The 21,748-nt window shown below is 35.2% G+C and overlaps 3 protein-coding genes across 14 annotated transcripts in view; 1 reads left to right on the forward strand and 2 right to left on the reverse strand.

The window, feature by feature from the left end:
- Positions 1-9,682, reverse strand: part of LOC122571327 (solute carrier organic anion transporter family member 4A1) — a 46,758-nt gene extending 37,076 nt beyond the window's left edge. For 3 of the 7 annotated variants that reach the window (XR_006318029.1, XM_043734936.1, XM_043734929.1), the window contains exons 1-3: positions 9,224-9,682; positions 6,437-6,936; positions 2,509-2,561 (exon numbers count right to left, since the gene is read on the reverse strand). Coding sequence is in view for 4 of the 7 variants with exons in the window: in XM_043734929.1 (XP_043590864.1) it covers positions 2,509-2,556 (48 nt within the window). In the remaining 3 variants the exon portion in view is untranslated. Of the gene's footprint in view, positions 1-2,488; positions 2,562-6,436; positions 6,937-7,927; positions 9,056-9,075 lie in introns of those variants that run through there. The other 4 variants (XM_043734930.1, XM_043734931.1, XM_043734932.1 and 1 more) reach the window with 4 other exon arrangements.
- A 176-nt stretch (positions 9,683-9,858) lies between these two features.
- Positions 9,859-21,748, reverse strand: part of LOC122572153 (dynein assembly factor with WDR repeat domains 1-like) — a 63,518-nt gene continuing 51,628 nt past the window's right edge. For 2 of the 6 annotated variants that reach the window (XM_043736795.1, XM_043736797.1), the window contains 9 exons: positions 16,651-16,710; positions 16,452-16,569; positions 16,284-16,356; positions 15,601-15,804; positions 14,887-15,009; positions 14,240-14,424; positions 13,907-14,036; positions 13,428-13,726; positions 9,859-13,039 (listed from right to left, as the gene is read on the reverse strand). In XM_043736795.1, coding sequence (XP_043592730.1) covers positions 12,843-13,039; positions 13,428-13,726; positions 13,907-14,036; positions 14,240-14,424; positions 14,887-15,009; positions 15,601-15,804; positions 16,284-16,356; positions 16,452-16,491 — 1,251 coding nt within the window. In that variant the 5' untranslated portion in view covers positions 16,492-16,569; positions 16,651-16,710 and the 3' untranslated portion in view covers positions 9,859-12,842. Of the gene's footprint in view, positions 13,040-13,427; positions 13,727-13,906; positions 14,037-14,239; positions 14,425-14,886; positions 15,010-15,600; positions 15,805-16,283; positions 16,357-16,451; positions 16,711-21,748 lie in introns of those variants that run through there. The other 4 variants (XM_043736800.1, XM_043736798.1, XM_043736801.1 and 1 more) reach the window with 4 other exon arrangements.
- Positions 17,180-20,096, forward strand: LOC122572154 (nucleoside diphosphate kinase 7). The gene is made up of 9 exons (XM_043736802.1): positions 17,180-17,701; positions 17,779-17,945; positions 18,018-18,176; positions 18,250-18,457; positions 18,531-18,651; positions 18,725-18,849; positions 19,397-19,510; positions 19,607-19,714; positions 19,803-20,096. The coding sequence occupies exons 1-9, from the start codon at positions 17,585-17,587 to the stop codon at positions 19,836-19,838; spliced, it is 1,155 nt and encodes a 384-aa protein (XP_043592737.1). The 5' UTR covers positions 17,180-17,584; the 3' UTR covers positions 19,839-20,096.

The following is a 21,748-nucleotide window of genomic DNA, read 5'->3' on the forward strand; positions in this document are numbered from 1 at the left end:
TCCTACTTGGTAGAATAATCGGAGAAATTTCGAGCCAACAATAAAGTTTCCTCTCACGACAGGCAAACAAAAATTCCGGTTACAAAAGGTTAATAATACGAAGGTTTGCCGTGGAAGCAGCTTCAACTTCTTTTCGTCTTTCCTTTTATAAAGGCTCGTAGATTCCGGTACGTATCGAAAATGGCGCGAACCGCTTTCACAGACAGGGCAAGCTCCTTTTAAATGAAAACTAGGATCGGGATAACCCGGCTGAATACAAGAGTTCTCCGCGAGCTTGAAACGAGTTTACGTTGTACGCGCATTGTGCCAGACGTTGAGATCCCAGGGTCCCCAAGATATACACGTCGTCGAAGAATTCGGCCTGACTTTCATACGAAACCGCTTTCCTCCGGCCAATATTCTTTAGGCAAACATCGTCGTCGATTCTTCTTATCTTTCGATTTTTCAGCAGCCCCTTCGCAGCTGTTGGATATCTTGTGAAAGATTGCGAGATTGGAATCGGAGAAAATAAATGTTTAGACACTATTTGTTTGAAATCTAAATAATATGAATAACTAGGTATGAATATAAGCGAAGGAGATAGATATGGGATTATTTCAATTAAAACAAGAAATAAGTATGTTAAGATAAAGTGAAAAAAGCGAATAAGAAGTAAAAGTTTACTTTTATAACATTCAATTCTAAAGAGAAAGCTTCAGTTCTTTCCATCTTTGATATTTTGCGTCGCTTGCACGAAAGTTGTAGGCACTTTGGAATTTCTCGATTTCTGAAATTAAGCTTTAAATATGTGCGCATGACGTGGGAAATTTGAATATCTCTACTACGATTCCATACTCGTAACTTTCGAAAGTTTTTGCAAATCTTGTAAAATTTTACGCGAATAAAAGCTACACATCCTAAACAATCCAATTCAGCGCGCCGGTTACTACTCTCAAAATTCAATACCCTCGTCGCTGCAACTTAAACGAACTAACAGAAACTTAAACCGCGATCCACACAGCTTTCCACGATAAAAATTCACCGCTCTTAAAATTCCTTTGCAACAATTTCCCTATTCTAATAAACCATACCGAAACAGCTTTACGATCAAACGCGCAAATTAAATAACTCCCCTGAGGGGTAGCTGTTTGAAAGTTAAGCCGAAGGGGGCGGTGGTTTCCGACGATTACGGTGAAAATGATTCAACGAAGTTGCCAACTTTAAAACACCGTTCAACCTGCCCACGAAGGCACCTTTTACAGATTTTTTCTTCTTTTTCTTCCTATTTCTTTCCTTTTCCTCTTTTTTTTTTTTTATTCCAAGCGCAGCGTGAAGTTCGTTCTAATCTCGCAGCCGATAAACCGAAAGTTGCACCAGCGAAGCAACCTCGGCGTTATTTCAGCGGCTATCCCGCGGGAATAAACAAGTGCAATATCTTGCATCGTTTCACCGATCCCCGTAGCGTCTGACCTAGCGCAAATTTTCCATTCCCTGCGGTCCTCCTTCGAATTTGCATAAGCACGTGCGAGTGCTTCTCGTTCTGCCTGCTGTTAACATGGTTACTCGAAAATTGAAAAGATAGCGAGCTAGTTTTTAGTTTTGAGAATACAGGAATTTGCCTTTCGACTGGTTCTAATTGCAAAAATTTAACGCAGTTAGTTGAAGTTGTTCGTGCATTTAAGGACATCACAGTTAGTCGTTTCTACGAAATGAAATAGAAAAACGAAAGATTCTTTTTTCGCTTGCTTTTGAGCATATTAGGTACACTTTAATAGAATCTATTTCCATTCACTGCATCTTTCCTTCTTTTCTCTAAAATTGAAAAATTATTCCACTTCGATATTCCGGGTAAGAGTATTATTAGATTTATCTTGTCGCTGGGAGAAAAGATAGAAAAAGAGTATTTTAATTAACAACGTCAGATTACAGCGTTTATTTGTCGCACAGAACCAGTTGTTTCAGTCGAAACAATTAAAGATTGCGTCTATAGGAAGGAGAAATTGGCCGAGAAGGGATTATCTCATCCCCGACACCGACCGGCCTAAACGTTTAAATTACTCCTACGACATTGTCTCGCTTGTTTGAAATTCAATTATCTCAATTTCGACTTCTCGAACGTCCAACTTTGCTCCTTATACATTATAATGGCTGCACTGGCATTGCCGATGCATTTATTCGCTTCTAAATGAAGTGCACTCGGACGAGCGATTTCCCTATATCGTAAAATACGCTCTTTGTTATTATTTATATCGAATGAATGTCAGAACGATGAGAAATTTGTTGATTCACGAAAAATGAGATTGTTAAAATTACAGAATGCCCAAGATTCTGTTTATTTCGATGTTTCAGCCAGGATTTGGTGTTACGTTAGAAGATTGTATTAATCTGTGACAATCTGTAACTATGTCGTCACATTGCTACGAATTCATAATGTAACAATATCGATGGTTAATGACGATGACTATGGCCTGAAGTAATTTTTACTTACGCTTACTTAATTATTTTTTACCTTCGTTGATATTTACTCACCGCATTGTCCGGAGCGTCGTACGCGAGATTATCGACCCCAGTCATCATTATAACTGAAAAAACAATACGTCGTTTTAGGAAGAAAATGGTAGATAGATAATTGGAGTAATAATTTTCAAAGTACGAGTAGTATTTCGCTGTTCGACATTACTCGCGCCTAACAAACAATATATTCGGTGCATTCTCAAACCGTAAGACAATCGTTGAGAAGTGCGAATGAACTATAATGGAGCTGGTAACGATCGAAGTAACAAGATAATAGATGCTCCGGTTCAATTATGAGATCTGTATGGAATGTCTTTGGTTAAAGCGTCTTGGACGTCGAATCGTTTGCGTTCTTCGAGGGCGAGAGTATCGCTACAAATTGACAGTCGGTTATCAATCAGAATAATAGAAAATGTCGATGAAGTTTCGAGCTAGAAATTATAATTATTTTTTAACTATTTCGTTTTGTAAGCGCAAGAAGCATTAATTGGCCGATGAACTGATTTCAGACACGTTGTGTATGATATTTCTGCATTTGACGTGCAAGAAAATTTTGTTGTTGTAGAAATGCGGACGATTTACGATTGTACATGGCACAAAGAATATTTGCGATGTAATACAATGGACAAACTTTCCACGTATATCCCAAGAATTTAGAAACATATTGCGGCACGAACAATCCATTCACATTATTCTACACAACTTACTTCCTTCCTGCGCGACCATAAAAACTTTAGTTACCTAAGTTTTTGCAATCTGTACTACTTGAAGTTTCCTAGTGCGAACTGTCGTCCGTGCCTTCCTAAAAGAATGATTCTGAGATATTCTCAGCACGGTAACATAGCATCGGTAGTAATAAACATTACTATTACACAGACGATATCACATTAATTGAAGTATATTTCTATTAATATGTTAATTAGTTATACGAATAAAAACTTTCTACGATAAATAGGAACAATCGTTAACTTTGCTCACGCTTAAATCTCGAAATTTTATATCCCAATCTTTTGTTCGTTTCGCAGGATTTTTAACGTTTTACGAGAATATCTTCATAATTTGCTCAACAAGCCCGATATTTTTCAACTTTGAAGAAATATAATTGGATTAAAGACGACAAAACGAAGACAACAGAGTTGATACATTTAATTCTTCATCCTTCTTCGTTTTCCCTCTCGTACTGAAACTAATTCTTCTTGAACCATTGTCACGACTTTTCCTGGTAGAACGTGACCTAGTGGAAAAGGAAGAAGAATGGCGGTCGATCGATTTTTATGTGGATCGAAGATAAGAGTCCTCGAAGAGAGACATCTTTAACTTCAACACGATTTCACCATTAACGATCTTGCCGCGATTGCATGCATCGAATTTTCGATCGTTTACGCGACCTTCTTAAAACACAGATAGATAGATGAAAAGAAATTTTATAGAAAACCGTCTCACGGTTGTTTTCGAAAGAAATATAAAAAAGTGTAGAGAGCGATACTGCCGAACAGAACTGTGAAGCACTCGGTTAAGAACTTAGGATTCTCCGGAACAAACATCGCGAGAATGCGGATTAGTCGGTATTGAGAAAATCCGCACTCACTTAGTTTCCAGCTGATATGACCCGCATAGCCTTGTTATATGTCGCTATTAACTGTTCCCGAGGCGCCACGGTGGTCACCCGTGACCACCAATGAGATAAACGGTCCATTATGGAAGAATGTTGTCCTACGTCATCAATTTATTATTATTTTGCCATTATATGCTTTGAATAATAAAAATACTCCCGTGGCATCCTGAACGAAACATGTGATTTCGGCGTAGCAGTCAAAGTGTTAATTCTCCTCGACTTGGATATTTCATTCAGTACCCTTGAGACGTTCGTCGATTTCTCGTGCTCGACATTAAAAGGATTTCCTGAGCAACTTTTATACGAATCATTCAGCGAAATATTGTAGAATCTTTACGCTAGGCGGAAATGAAATTTTACACACTTTCTTTGTTCTCGTGGTAATGCCAGCTAAACAATGATTTGCCGACCTCGAATAATCAACGGAAGGGAAAAATACATAATAGCAGAGTAATAGCATAGTACAGTAAGATAGCGTGTCCCCGTATGGAGAAACTTTCGTTTTCTCCAAGAACGCCGTAATGAGAACGTTTCCCTGTTCACTATCCTATCGCGATACGAACACATGCTGAATAATTACGCGAGTATTAAAAAGGACGAACGACCGAGTAAGCGTTCCATCTGTTGACATGGAATATACAATCTTGTTTTCGAGTTCAATTATACTTTTTATAGGAGCAAGCGCTTACTCAGAAACGCAATATCCTGTTTCCCGGGAGAAACATAAAGATCATAGAAACAGGCCGCTTTTAATTTTGTCGATTTTATTGCTAAAACAGCTGCATACAAATACAATTGGGAAGTTTTACCGCTGGAAACCGGTAAAAAGCCATTTCTATTAAACAGAAAATATTCGTCGTAGTTCGCTGGTTCGTAATTTTACGTTGAATCATAACATATCGATAAAATTGCGTACAATGTGACGTTGTGTGATATTACAACACAAGATTTTAACGAAACGATTATCGATGATGATATTTGCTACGTAAATAGCAGATGAATTTAGCGACCTTCTACAATCGATAAAAGCAGATATAAGATCGTAAAAACCAAAGTCCCTCAAAGGTCAAATGGACAAACGAGGTACCAACGAATGAATTTAAAAAAGGTCAGGATTTTGGAATAGCATAGTTGCTAAATTGTATAGAGAATCCTAACAGGCGAATGTTTAAAATAAATCCTCGAATGAAATAAAATTTCTAATTAAATTAATTCTAAAAATATTGAAAATAATCTTGCGAATAAAGTAATCGCGAAATATGCGTAAAATAAATTTCCAAACGATAGACTAGAGTCTGAATGATATTAAAATATGCCAATTTTTAAATAGGATTCTTCGACGTTTAAAACGTAATTTTTCAGTATTTAAAGTGGAATTCTAAAACATTTGAAATTAAACTCTAAAATATTTAAAATAATTCGAAAATATTTAAAATAAATTCCACGATAATTAAAATGGAAATTCTCAAATAGAATAATTCTAAATCGTTTCAAACAATTGTCAAGTGATATAATTGGAAAAAAAATCCATCGCTGTAATATAACAGTGTCTTATCTGCGTTCCACTCGTCCGAAATCTAATTATCCTTACTATTTCAGCTCTGTGAAAATCCACTAGCCTATAAATCGCGCTCCGAGAAGCCGCTTTATCTCCCTACGTTAAACGAGTGAATGCATGAAGCCATCCACCGTTGTAGAACCAGCCTCTCTCTGTATCTCGGTTTTTATTACCGAAGGAAGCGTCGCGCGAATTCGTGCTTTATCACGAGCGAGCAACACCATTCGATTCTCGACGTTGCAGGAGCACCGTGCATGCTGCTTTGCTGACAGGACATTTTATTTATCGTGGCCCATTGCGAGACCTCTCGTTCTCGTTCTGATTTTTTCCTTTTACGATTACGAACATTCACCGATAACACGCATCCAGCCAAATATTCTACAGAAATTTTACTATATCAAAAGGATTTTAACACCGATCGTACAACGTTAGACATCAGAGAGGTTTTTTTTATTACAACGGTATATTGGATTTATGTCTGAGCTTGGAATGGACTTTGAAACGAGCGCAACGTTACGAACATGCTATAGGAGGAGGTATTTTGCAGAGTCGGGCATTATAGTCGAATTATTTCGAACAAATATTTGTTTGAGATATTTATCGGAATAAATACAGCTTTGTGAAATATTTTATCCGTTTAATAATTAGTATAAATTATTCGTCGTAAATTATCCTCTCTGTTTTGTCCAAATAACTGATTGCTATTTATACGAATAATTTATCATTAATAATGGTTCTAAAATTGTTCGAATAACACGATAATTTCTTACCTCGCGAATTTCACTTCTTCTTCAGCTTCTTAATTCACAATTTAATTGTCTCTCCATCGAACACATCACAGACCGCATGAATTTGTCCAAAACAGATTTGTCCAACGTTTATTGGAAATTATCCTCGAATAACACAGTAATTATTAATTGTCACTACGTAATACGCTACAAAGGTCCGTACGAAGGAATTTACGAAACGTCTCTCGTTATTTTCACGATATTCGCCGAAACACGGAGGAACCAGGAACTCGAGATACCAGGATTTCCACGGCAATACTTAATTACATGTCACACAACCGGCAACGAGATTGCTCGTTAATTAATTCGCGTCCGTCTCGTGTCTTCTGCCTTTTCTCGGTGACACTGCTAATTAGAGACGTAACGATCGCAACGAAGACACAGAAGACCTGGCCTGGCTATCAAACCTCTATTCTCGTCGTTTGGGCGGATCCAGCGTCGTTTGCAGCTACAGTTTGAAGTTTGTTCTCCCAACGAAACATCTAGAACAGGAATAGATACTCCAACTTTCTTTTCGCGCCAAATTCGCGCTAGATCGGTCCACTTGGGACTGAGGTGAACTCTTGGATTCCTCTGACCACTTTGCTCGTTTTATCTTGGCTAAACTCGACCTGTCGACTACGCTTTCGATGGATTCGTTTGCTCCGTTGCGTGGCGAAAGGGGTCATTTCGAAGATTGTGGTCGTGCGAAACTCGATTTGCTGGCAGTGTTTTCGAGATAATTTAAAGCTCAGCTTGTTAGAGATTATACGACGGTGCCGAACAATTTATCGATTTTCATTGACTCTTTGCAGTTTTCGTAGCTGTTTGTCGAAAAGGAATTCTAAGAAAAAAGGCTATCGCGTATAAAGTGGAAATAAAAAATGTGCATGTACAACGTTACGTTCTGTTCGCGTTTTAGCTGAATTTGCAAGAACATTATTTTTTGGTGTCAGTACTTTAACGTACGTAAAAAACAATATCGGAGGTGTCGCAAGGCATATTTAACATTTGGAAACCAGCTAAGCGTTCCAGTTACTTTAAAGATGTAAAATCTAAGATCAGCAATAATCAAATACCAAATAAATAGATATACGTATTCTTGGAAAATTGAGAACACGTCGATATCGATGCTAGATATTCGAATTGAAACTAGGCTAGAATAAGGGTAAAAAGTTCAAGTTATATTTAAAATTAAATATATTTGTACGTCTCAGTTCTATCTATAAATCCTTCGTACTCTAAATAGAATAAAACTTAGAAAACGTAGATACAAAGATACACGTGGTTTTAAATAAAAGATTAATCTAAAATAACGGATTAAGTTTTCAAGCAACTTCACAACCTATTTTATACGGATCCTTTATTTTTCATTCATTTCAACACGTCTATCTGTTAAAACCTCCCTATCTCTTTGTATCTTAAACCTTCGAAACCTGTTAAAATCTGTTAAATCTGTTAATCTCTTAAAACCTGCGCCACTCTTTTATTCACCTTAATTGGCGCCTTCCTTTGAACCCGGTCACTTCGAGAATTCTTTAATTATTCATTGCCTCGGAGCAACGCGAGATAATCGTTCGGACCGATTCACGTTACAAGCTGCGGGACTGTTTGTACGCTCCAAAGAGATTTCCCTTCCCATGGTCCACGAAAGTGCGTGTCATAATTCCAGAGAAAACGCACAAGGCCAGCAAACCGGTTTCCAGTCGTGTACTTTTATCAGCCTACTTTGAAACACCGCACAGTTGATGGGATAGACACAATGAAATCGCGAATTGCAGTATCGTTCACCTATTTTTAGAATGTCTGTCAAGACCGATCGTCTTCTTAATTTTCTCTCCTGTCCTTGACTTCTACACCATGACTATCAAATCACATTTTACGGCTGTGAAACCACCTGCCAGATCTTGTCATGGCTGTCAAATCGTATCCTACCTACGAAATCATACTACGGCTGTTAAATTTTACAGGCAGGCTTTTATACGTTTATAGGAAATTTGAAAGTACAACGTGGCAGAAAATGCACATAATATTTGGTAGGTATTTTCTTCTCGGATTCTACTTTTTTGAATTATATTCTCAAAAGTACGAATTTAGCGTAAAAATCCGCAGTCAAATATATATCTTTTCGAATCCATTCATAGAATTCTCCGATACAGCGTTTGCGTTATGACGGCGCGGCAGCATATACGGGAACGCAATTAGCGTGATTACAGTTTAATAGACGCCATTATACGGTTTGATGACACTTTGACGAGAATTTAAGTATAAGCGGCTCGATGTGGAAGTATAGGACTCTTATCAGTATACGTATTCTACATTACGGCGAGTCTTGGTTTATCTCTCGTTTATAATTGTTTTTACGTTTGTGTTTATCTATGATAGCGATAATCGCGATGCCTATTTTGCATAAAACTAGAACGCATTCATTTGAAATTAAAATTGTTGTTTTCAAACGACATTAGTAGACGGAAGGTGCATGTATCGGAAAATTTTCTAACGTATAAACTTGTTACTTTAATGATTGTATATGATCTCCACACACGTGCAAACGCGAATATATTTGCGATGAATAAACAGTATATCGATAAACGATATCTTTACGTTCATCTGGAATTTACCCAGAATCGTAATTCTGCTACCTTCAAATTTATCTACCTGTTTCCTCAAACCATTCGAATATTCGATAAACTTTAACGGGAATTGCTCAGCCTTGAAACACGCACATAACGCACGTTATTTTTTTAAACGAAACCGGCTATTTCGTGGGTTACACGGCAAATCGATTACCATTTTCTACAGTCTTCTTCGTCGATGACACACGCTCAAACACGATTTTTTAATTCATTTAACGAACGGCACTCTGCAACGATAGATCGATCATAGTTAGCGAAAAAAGTATCTCCCCACTGTGACTGATTTTAACACAAAGTTATTTCACATTTTGTTTGGACGTTTCGTAGAACAGGAAATGGCACACAATAAAGTTTGGTCGTTGAAACGAACGTGATTCAAAATCGAAACACAGAGCTGTATTCAGGAAACGAATCCTTCGAAATGATGTATAAGAATGTTCACTCCTTTGTTGGTGTATTCAGCGACAATTTTAGATCCCCGGTGCTTTATGAGAGGTTTTACAAAAGGCTGTGTTACGTTCAATATGTTACACCGGCAACAATTTGAACTGTTCTCAACGACGCGACGCTGTCTTACGGGCTGAGTAGAGGGCAACAACTGAGACAGTAGCAGCGAGTATGTTCGTATAAGTATACAATCGAGAATGACACTTTCGAGGTAGCTTCGCCCATTCGACCATACCTTTCCAAATATTTGACGTTTCGTGGCCATGAATAAATAAATCATGTATAGTATAGTAAATAGTATAATTAGGATTTTATTCTTTCTTCGATATTTAACTGATATAAATATTATCATAATATTAACATAATATAACATGATATTTCGCAAATATGGCAGAACATAATGTAAGAGACAACGCATTATGTAATTTTTCCAACGCGATATTTATTTTAATTAGCGTGCAGCACAACGAAGGTGTAACTCGCTTAACCAACACGTACTTAATTTTATTCTGTATCTCACATGGACATTAAGTAATATAATGACCAATAACGTACATTTTTATTAATATAATATGATTAATAATAACAGCATACGTTTATTTCCATTGACGTGGAAAACACGATACAAGGAACAATCTTGAGGGAAACTAATACATATTTTTACGAATCAATTAATTTTTTATATGCCTGTATGTATGTAAATCTCATCCGTTTGATTTTTCATTTATAATTTAATTTATCATTTTGTTTGTTTAAGATTTATCTTAGTCTGTTAATTTAGATTTTTCCCTTTGCAATTATCAGCAAATTATTCCTATAGCACGCGCTATATACGAAAATTGAATAAACGTGACAGTCTAATTACACGAATACATTTTATATTTGTGACGCGTGCAAATCAGATGACAAACCTTACCATTTTAGAAGCAACATTGTATATTCGATGTGACGGAACCGTTTTAAAAAATGGAACAAACTTTACATTTAGGTTCGCTATTCTTGGCATCGTTCCAAAACGCAGTGTCTCGTGTCACGAAATCGAGCCATTTTTTTATACTTCCTCTCAGATATACATGGCCATTATAAATGAAAAAGATAACCGAAAAGCGCTTAATTGCAATCTCTGTTCTGCTACATTATAAATGGCTTCGTAAATTATCGATTTTGGTTCACAGACGTGCACAATGATTTATGATCGAGAACTATCATATTGACGGTAATATTGATGTAACAATAACAATACCCAAGAAATGATAGGCGAAATAAGAACAACTGTTAGCCTACTATATGTACAATAAAATGTCGCCCGTTTACAAACGAAGAATATGATTACAGATTTTTGAAATACACATCGTGAAACAGCAATTTGCAAAAGATCAAAACTGTCTCCTAGCCGGAACTTAATTGCGCTAATAATGCTGAGTGTAAAGTTACGTAATTTTTCGAACGTGATATTGTTTTAATTACCGTGCGATACAGCAGAGGTGTAATTGCAGCCTTTAAGAGGCGACTTTTAATTAAACGTCCCGCCAAGTATTCGTACGCGTTTCATTATAAAGCGCCGCTGGTTCCATTTTGAAGGACGTTGCCAACAAATACCATCCTCGTAACATCATATTACGTTTCGTTTAATACATTTCGAATAATTGGTACATTTGCAAACAATTCATTCGCAGAGATATTGCATTCCCACCGATTATCTTCTCTTTGATATTTTATTTACAATTATTATCGTGTTTGTATCCTACCGGAGGAGAACAATATTATGCTATGCAAAAAATATCCAATATTATGGTTTCTTACGTTATCTGCCTTTAAGAATAACATTCATTTCGTGCTGGCAAAATACGTTTATATCCGTAGAATGCGTAGAATGTGTAGAATATTGTATAGATGTAATCATTATCATTGCTAGTATTCTAGTTTTAGTATATCGCAAGTACTGTTAACTCAGTAATTGAGTTCAAATTACGAATATACAGAGCATGCTATTTAACTTAGACATTATGGTCACTTGATCTTAAAATACGTAATGTTGATAAATTAATCATATTGATTAATTTTTTCTTTCCTTTTAAACAAATGTTCTCTTACTAATCTCTTGACATTCAATTTACATTTGATTCCACTTAAAAGAGTACTGGCGAAGAATCTTAAATATTATACTTTGTTTATTGATTATATTAATATCTCGTAGAGGTTATCAACAAGGTTTGTTTTGAACATTTCTTTTTAAACATTTTTTTCTATTCTCAACAATGAGTAAGGTATTTCAAGCTATCGCATTACACAGATAGAACATCTTGCGTGCGTATTTCTATGTTTTAATTTAGATACGTATTTATATATTTAACATTTTTTAGTTGAAACATTTATTTCTTGTTAGGTCAGAAACAGTGAAATATTAATTAGCTCAAACAGAAATATGTAAAATTAATCGGTACCGATTGATAGTACTTATGTAATTGTGCTAATAAGTGAAAAGATTAGATCATACGTTGAACGATGATGTACCTGAGTCAGTACGATCACTAAATTGATCGTTTAAGCTTTCCTTACATATAGTACGTTTCATGCCGCTCAATTATTCACGCGAACGTGTTTATGCGCCGTCCCAGTAAAGTTACCAAGCGAATTAATCATGATTGTTTTCTGAAATTGATCGAAACTTGGTAGTTTTCATATGAAAGTTATCGTGGTCCGAGAGAGAGGAAGATAATTTTCTTGAACCATCGAATACATTTTCGTACAGAATACCTGCCATTAACCTTTTACTAATTGAATTTAGAGATTTCTTACTTCAGTTAGTTTATATAATTGAAAATCTCGTAAGTCGGAAAATTTTATTTTAAAACTAAAATACATTAATTTTATAATATAAATTACTGAATGATCTTCTTTATGTCTACTGAATGATTCTCGTAACAATTTGCAACAAAGAACATTCACTTAAAATTTTATGCTTAGTATTCTCGACTATTTTTGCTTCAACGCCAAAATGTATAAAAATTAAAAGATATTTGTGGAAGTTACGATTCCATCCATATAATTTATTCTATAAAACTTGCAATTCTCAAATCATAAATATTTGAATCATAATGAACTTTCCAGAAAACTCCAATAAACATCTATAATTTAGTAACTTTATTCGAAAATACGGTCGCCTTAGACAAAAGCACGTTTAAAAAGGATAAACAGGTTTAAAAATATTCAAGTCTGGTTTACAAAATCAAAGTAAATAACGTTTAAATTGCATAAAAGTATACAACATAAACGATGAACAGTATAACAATTATAAGCTAAGGACACACCTGGAACCAATCGAGTCATCTCCAAATCATGCAAGTGTTATCTTTGCTTGCCGTGATAATGGTATCGCCGTTATACGAAAAGGCGCAACTGAAGACATCGTCTGTGTGACCATCTAGCGTTTGTATACAGCATCCGCTCTCCAAAGACCATAATTTCGACGTCTCATCCAACGATGACGTCAGCAGATGCTGATTATTTGGACTGAAGCAGACTAAACCAATTTTTCCTTTAATTTCTAGCAAATTTTGTCCTTGATCGAAGGAAGTGAAAAACACGATACAAATTAGATAAGAGTTATCAGAGTATTTGTGGCAAAAGTACTACTCAAAGTAAAAGCTATTCGAACGAAAAGTTTGTAATTGAAGAAAAATATCGTATCGCAACAGACGATACAGGTTTCAAGGCAGAAAATATATAGAATCGAAAAACAAAAAATATCTTCGCATAATGTTCACGTCTACATTCAACTTTCGTTAGCCCTTGGTTATCGAGACATTTATGAATTGATCTACAAAATAGATTTTATACTCGTGATAGCATAAAATACTGGTGAATAGTAGAATTTACTATATTTTTGTCTGTCATTCTAAGATAATCACCTTTCGAGACTTCTTCTCGGTGGCCTCTCATCGAGGCTAACTGCTGAAAATTGGTGCTCACATCCCAAACTCGAGCAGTGGTGTCGCTGCTCGCGGTCGCCAACTTTTTCCCGTTGTTGTCGAAGGTCAAGTCCAAGACCTCGTCGTCGTGTCCTCGCAGAGTGGCCAGGCAGGAATTCATCCTCGTGTCCCAAACTTTGGCCGTTTTGTCCATGGACGACGAGGCGATCAACGAACAGTCGAAGTTATAGACGCAGTTTGACAATTCCGATCGATGACCGATTAAAACGCTTGTGCGACTGAAGCAACAGTAAATATGGAATTATATGTATAGAAGAAGCAATAGGAAATACAAAATATTGAGGAAGAGAAAGAGAGAGAGAGAGATTAACTTAAATCTGTTGCTTGCTAATTTCTACATAAATTTTTATTAACAAGAAATTGGACTCTTACAAGAAAAATCGAGAATCAGCGCTCACCTGAAAGTTCTCGTGTCCCAAATATTAACAGTACCGTCGAAAGAACCTGTTATCATTTGAGTTCCATCGTTGTTGAAATGTAAAGCGATTATTTCTGCCGTGTGACCTCTCAACGTTCCTAATTCCTCGCCTATTAAATAAATGTCCCTTCTGCGTACAAATGTCAAATATTTCGGAATACCAATTCTGATTTATCATTAATTTGTTTCCACGTTCAACTATGTTATTATTCTGAGATTTGAACGTTACAATTATTTAAAATAGGTAGATATATTTAATATCAGTATGGATACATTTTTATTTTATTTCTTAATTTATAGGTTTTGAATATACCTGTTGTTAACTCAAATATCTTTGACGTCGTGTCTAGGGAAGCCGTCCCAATTTTGTTGTAACTGGGTGAGAATTTTGCGACAGCTATTCCAGCGTTATGTCCCCACATAGTTAGGAAACAGTGGCCTGTTCGAGAGCACCAAATCCTAGCTGTCTTGTCAAAGGAACCGGTTACGATTTTGTCTCTAAGGAACAAATATTACGTCGTGGATAATATAAGGGTAATTAGTTATAATTAACACTGTATTTTTATTTGTCATATCCGTATTTTCCTTTTCTTTTCATTTCATTATTTATTCTATGAACGATGCTTAACTCTTTTACCTCGCTTATCTCTTAAGAACATTAAATATCGATCTCCCTTTTACATAATAAAAGTTACGTTTCTTTTCGCGTAGATAATTTTAAATTATTTAAACAAACTTTTGCCATTTTTGTGTAAAACGCGTCTTATGCATATTTTGCTTATAGTCGATCCAAATATTAATTATACGTATGTGCAGAAAAATGTATACTGAAAGCGACTAAAACGAGTTTGATAGGATATTATTTCGTCGACAAAGAGGGTACGAGAAAGAACGTATCCTCGTTTCCGGTCGACGGCGATACAGATGAATTGTTAAGAGTAATGCTTCAACGAGACGTACGAAATTGGATTGTTGAAGGACACGGTGTAGACCACATTCTTATGGCCTTCGAGAGTAAGAAGCTCCGCTCCACTGTCAATGTCCCAAACTTTACACGTTCGGTCATAGCTGCCTGTCAGGCATCTGGTAAAAAAGTTTATTTCACTCTTAGCGATATAAAAGTTATTATCAATATATTTATACATATTTATATATATTATATATATATCGAGTAAGAAAAGGAATCGAACATGATGATTTTTATTAACATGGTACGTATTTAATAAAAAGAAAGACGCTATTTTGAATACTATGTAATTTGCGAGAAACTTTGTTAACGATTTACTATTTGAATCCCGGATAATAGAAGAGTTATCCTCGTTGCGGAAGCTTTTCAGAGAATATAAACTTCCAAGATAGATAGTCAAACTTTTAGAAGCTTGTGCCATTCGTTCGAACAATGAAATAAGTAATATGAACGTAGCAGCACGAATGTTTCTCTGTGAAGAAAAACGAGTTGCTTTTGTAATAAAATCTTATAAAGGATACCATTTCCAGTGTCTCGATTTATCGTAGACGTGGATTATCGTAAGGCAGAAATAAAAATCTTATCGAAAGTGTACTATAACATCTTTGTTTGAATCGTCGCTTCGTAAAATCCACAATGGCAGAGTCGATAAACGGCAAAATGAAATTTAGAGGAGAAATGCACGGAACAATCTTAATCGGGAGTACCTTTTACCTAGTTTATCGAACGCTATATTCGTAAGGGGTAGAAGATGGGTCTGCAAGGTTTTGTATTTGTAGTAGCGCTTGGCGTTTGTTTCGCAAACTTTGGCTTGCAGCTTCTGCAGGGTCTCCACTAACTGCTCCATTACACTTTCGGTTATTACTGGCTCGGTCGCTTTTATACTCTCCGCTAATGCTCTTATGTTCGTTCTGCAAAACGACACGTACACGCTCGCTTACTTCCCACCAAGTAATTATACACCCACGCGATTTCTTTTTCTTCCTTTTTGAATAATCCGACGAGCTTAATTATGACGTGCGACTGTACGTCCGTTCTTTCTTTAGAACGCTGTAAGTTCACCGCGCTCCAAATTGCTAAGGCTTTATTTCCTTCGGACAATTTTGTAAATGTAGTTAAAGCAGTTAAAAACAATATTTAACGTCAAGGTGTTTGCTCGCTCATCGGATTATTTTGTGATAGATTGTAAATGATTGGAGTAATAACAGAGTTTTGAAACGAAACTCAGTGTTTGTCTTTTTCCTTTCTTTTCAGATTGCTTTGTAAGAATAACTGCGGATAAAAGGATGAAGGATTTTGTAGCGAATCGCAACAGTTAAATTACTTCTAAGAAAGCTCATTTCTAGAAACTCTGCACACGCTAACGAAAAATATTAAAAGATTGAATTACTCGGCAGACAGATCCAGAAGATCGATCATTTTTGTCTTGACATCTCCACCCTGTGTGTACTCCAAGGCGAGACCTGTAAAACAACAGAAAAGAGAAAATATCGTTTTAGAGGTGTCGGAGGTACAGGCGCGCGTTAATTTCGTGGAAACTGGCGCTCGGTTGACATACCTGGCGGAAAATAACGAAGCAAAAACTTTAGCAGCTTCATGTGGACATTCCAATTACGGCCACGTTCAGTGTTTCAGACAGCAGCCAGATTGCCGCCGGCCCACGAAAACGAGAGGCCCTGGATTTAATTATAAAATGTAATCGACGTGACTTCACTCGCGCGCAAATTACATACAAAATCGTAGAGGTTAGTTTTTACCCGCGGCTGTCAATGCAGTGGCCCGCGTCTGTTGGTTGCGCGAGTCCAACTGCTTCTGTCCTATAATTACAGAAATAAAGCTGAATCGCGATACTGTACGTTACCAAGATAAGTTTGATCGATTCCGTTCTGGTCTCGTGCAGAATTTTCGTGACTAATTGCTAATAGGCGATCAAAAATATTCTTGGAGAAATATTTTAGCAAAGGTTTAAGGAATTAGGTTGGTAGTTTCGATGAATATATATGCATTTGATAGAGATATAATATTTCTCATAGACCAATTCGATATGCACTGCTTTTAAATTAAACTAGTTGATAGTTGCTTCTTATGAAAATAATAAATTTAGTGAAATTTTGAATTTTACTGTTCGATATATATAACCGTTTAGTATTACTTTTTGGAATAATAAGTAACATATATGTAGTGAATAAATTCGGAAATTTAAAAATTCATACGCGTACGAAAACTACTATATCGACAGCTGTCAAGTTAGTCAATGATTAAAGTCGGACAACAGACGAGTATACCGGAGTTTTATACACTGTCAGAGATGAAATTCCTTCTCTGACACTATGTACATATTCCTATTTTAGACGTCTGAAATATTTATACAATTCGTATTCTATATCACAGACGAGTTAATCAATGATCGTATGCATCGACAAATCGTGTACATACTATACATACATACAGTATACGTATAAATATGAATACAAATTAATCGGCTGATAAGTGATTATTATCATGTTGTTATGGAAACGTGTTAAAAGTATAAATAATCATAGTTTCTATAGTAATGTGTAATTATACAAATGTATCATAACTGTACAAATAATTTTGGCATAAAGCTGGTGATGCATTTGGAACATAACCTCACATAATTTGAAAGTTCGACCTGTAGGTTTTATTAGTACAATAAATTTAACTGAAACAATGTCGGTGGACCATAATGAAAAATATATTTTCGAAGCTGAATGGTACGACAAAATAGCCTGCGTCTTAAAGAAGTTTTATCTGTATTATTATCCATTCGATAATACGGTTGAATTGGTATGTTTGTTATAAACTTTTAATTCGTAATAATTTTAAAGGTATAATTTTAATTGTGTATTTTTTTAAATATTCAGTTTGATATAAAAAACAGGAAAACGTTTCTAAGAAGGACAAAATGCGAAGGAATTCAGGCAAAAGATTTCTATGTAGGTGCCACTGTAACAATATTTTCAAGGAGTATAAGGATAACAGATTATGCGGATTGTACTACACGAACAAAATTGCAAACAAAAATGCAAAAGTACACCATTATTTCTGTCAGTACTTTCATTGATACTTATTAAAATTTGTTATGAGTTTCTCTTTGTTTTAGAACATTTGCAATGGTGAAACCTACTGTTGTTGATAAGTTAGGAGAAATATTAAAACATATAGTTGCCTCTCAATTTCATATTGCCAATATTAAAATGGTTAGATTGTCGCAAGAAGAGGCGACAGACTTATATCGAGATAAAGAGGAGCCCAATATAGCGTAAGATATGTCCTGATGCTAAATACATTTTTAAATTTGATATACAAATACTATTTCCTGTATCTTTCATTAGGTATATAGTGAATTATCTCACTTCTGGTCCTATTGTAGCTTTAGAACTATTAGGTGATCATGCAATTACACGTTGGCAAGAAGTGATGGGACCGGAAGATCCCAGGGAAGCTGTTGCTAAAGCTCCATCTTCCCTCAGAGCATGTTATGGTAAAGATAATATTGTCAATGCGGTATATGGTTCTGACAATGAGGAAACAGCACAAAAAGTTTGTTATTCTTTAATGTTTATAACAAGGTGATACAAATATTTGGATTTATTTCTTTTATGTTTCTTTCCAGGAATTACAATTTTTCTTCCCTAATCCAAAAAGCGGTAAAAAGGGACCAGTAAATACAGCAACATTAGAAAATTGTACTTGCTGTATTATTAAACCACATATCGTCCAAGCTAAACTAATTGGTACCGAAAATTATGCTTTTAAACGATAAATAATTTTTTCAATAAATACTATTTTATAGTTTACTGGTTATAGGAAATATTATCGATGACGTGCAAAAAGCTGGTTATACTATCTCTGCTGTACAACAATTTTTTGTCAATCTATTTGACGCGGAAGAATTTTTAGAAGTTTACAAAGGGGTTCTTCCCGATTATGCGGTACGTTTAGATCAGTAATACAGAAATCACGGATTAGTGATTTTTATTTATTATATAGATTTATTTATTATGATTGAAAACAGAAAACTATAACTATTTAATTAGAACTTAATGTAGTAATGTGATGCAACCAAAGACAATTAAATTGGTGGTTCACAACTCAGCTTATAACATACAACTAACAACTAACAACTCATAACGACTCGACAACTCATAAGTAACGATCAACCCGCAACTATTCGCAGCTTTCTCGCTATTGCAAGTCGCTAGTCGCAACTGACTAACGGCTACCTTTTATACCACGGGTTTGGTATTCCTACCATGCACATGTGTTCCACAGATATGGATGACCTATGGTCAAGTACGCTTTTTTTAATTACCCAATGTCCTAAAGGGCCTAGGTATATGGCCTATCGTGATTTCCCGTTTTTTCCGACCTGTCAACATTATCGTTTTCTACCATTAGTTCATTGCGATCTTCCCCAGGGTTTTTCCCCGATACCACAGTAATGTGTTTTTTAAGAAGTGTCAATAATCTTGTTTTCAGGCCATGGTAGGAGAACTACAGTCAGGACCATGTATTGTTATGGAAATAAAACATAAAGAAGAAAAACATGATGTCCAAGGAGAATTTAGAAAATTATGCGGACCTATGGATCCAGTAAATATACATAGATAATAAGAATTTTTGTCATTTTTTTCCTTTATTTTACTTTCTATGCGATACTATATACATACACGTACTATTGTATAATAGGATATTGCACGGCAAGTGAGACCAGATACTCTTCGAGCAAAGTACGGAAAAACAAAGGTACAAAATGCTGTACATTGTTCTGACTTACCGGAAGATGGAATATTAGAGGTAAAATAAATTCTCATAAGTATTTTTATATTTACGTATTAAATATATAATTTATGTATGTACGTATATTTATTATAATTTTATACAGGTGGAATACTTTTTTAAGATTCTTGACAGCAGCTAGGTACTTAAAGATGAAATTACACAGAAAGCTTAATTCATTCCTTGTCTTATTTTTATCATTCTAAATATTTCATATACATTTAAGAAGATATTACTACACATTGCCTTTAATAAATACCATCCAGTTGTCAATCATAAATTTTACCGAGGTATGAAATTAGATAATAAACAGTTAAATCATTGTTTATGATTAAACCTATCAGATGAATATATGGAATTTTATCCTACTTTTTTATAATAAAGAATGCCATAGCAATTACCCGTTTTAATCATTCATGAAGCAAAAAATAATCTTCCAGTCACGCGTTACTTATGTCCCATGAACGTTTAATCGTAATGAAAGTTTCTTGACTTGCTCAGGCTATGAAAAGGTCGTTCACGCTGTTTATATCATTTTTCACATTGCGCGTCACATTGTATTTTCCCGTCCGTTCTATCTTATAATTTTTCCATCTTCGTCTCGAATATTTCCAAAGTACCATCGTTAATATTAAATTTTTTAGCCGTACATAATGTTTACTTGATATACTAAAAGCATAAATTATTCAACTGTGGTTCATATACGATAACAAAAATATAATTAACACGTTGAATGCCACGCCAGTTTTACAAAGTTTGGCCGTGGCGCCACGATGAATTTTTTATTATACGATACATATAATGTTGAAATATTACCTACAAGAGATATGTTTCGGTGTATAATCATCATTAATGAATTTATCTCACTGAGATCATCGGTGACCCCATGGCGTTGTAGTGCAATTTCGCTCGATTCACTTATTTCTTCCGATTATCAATTACCTCATTGTTTCTTCGCGTTGCTAAATAATTGATCTATATTGTTACGTCACAGGACCTACCATAAACCTAAAGGACCGTCACAATATTTAGCATTTGTTACTTTACTGTCAAGGTCCTTAATTGTCATCAAACATCTTTCAAACGTTTCTTATGGTTATTGTTCGTCTTTCCTATGTTCGACAGCCACTGCTGGGGGCACACATAATAAATATATATTTCATGTATAAATAAAACTATTTTTATATATTTGTTAACTGCATTAATTTCGTCACACCATTGTAGTAACTATGTTAATACTAAAAAATATACAACTATCGACATTTGTTCAAACTATGTATTTCTACTAATCTTGGTGCGCCGGTGACCCCCACGGCATTCAACGTGTTAGACAAAATCTTTACTCTCACACATACATCAGTATAATTATTGCATAATTTACACAATACAGTTAATTATCCTGTAATCATCATATATTATAGTATACTTTCAGCATGATTATATACCTTATATAGTCACGAAACATTTTTATCGGTGGTCACAGTCGCAATATATTTTTCAAATACCGATGCATTCCCTAGCAAGTACACACTGTCGATCAAAGACAACATGGGAAAGGGACGCCTAGAGTATCCCTAGAAGCAAATTTCGCAACGTCCTACTTTTGCAAGTAAACGGCACGGCGCAATGGATCTGTCACTTTACTGCTCTAAAAGATTCAAGAGAAAATGTCTGAATTTTTCCTTCTCGCTAATATGTATCTAAATTAGCTGATACGATGGAAAAACATTGCTGATACAAGCGTTTACTTCAACAAGAATAATAAAGAACACTATCGATTATCTAACGGGAAAGTTATATTTAAAGGAACGATTCTTCACAATTGAGATTAGACGAACAATGACAGCGTTGGGTAACATTTAAATAAGATATTTGAAAAGTGATTATCGACATGCATATTTTGAGTAACATTGTAGTTAATCTGAGATAATTATAGATTGCCACTTTATTTAAACGATAAAATATATATAAAAAATATATATTAAATGAAATAATCTGTCCCTTTCCTAAAATGCATAATCTCTTAGAAAATTTTAGTTTCTGTTTTATCGT

This window comes from Bombus pyrosoma, linkage group LG10, assembly GCF_014825855.1.
Source record: "Bombus pyrosoma isolate SC7728 linkage group LG10, ASM1482585v1, whole genome shotgun sequence".
Classification (NCBI taxonomy): Eukaryota; Metazoa; Arthropoda; class Insecta; order Hymenoptera; family Apidae; genus Bombus; species Bombus pyrosoma.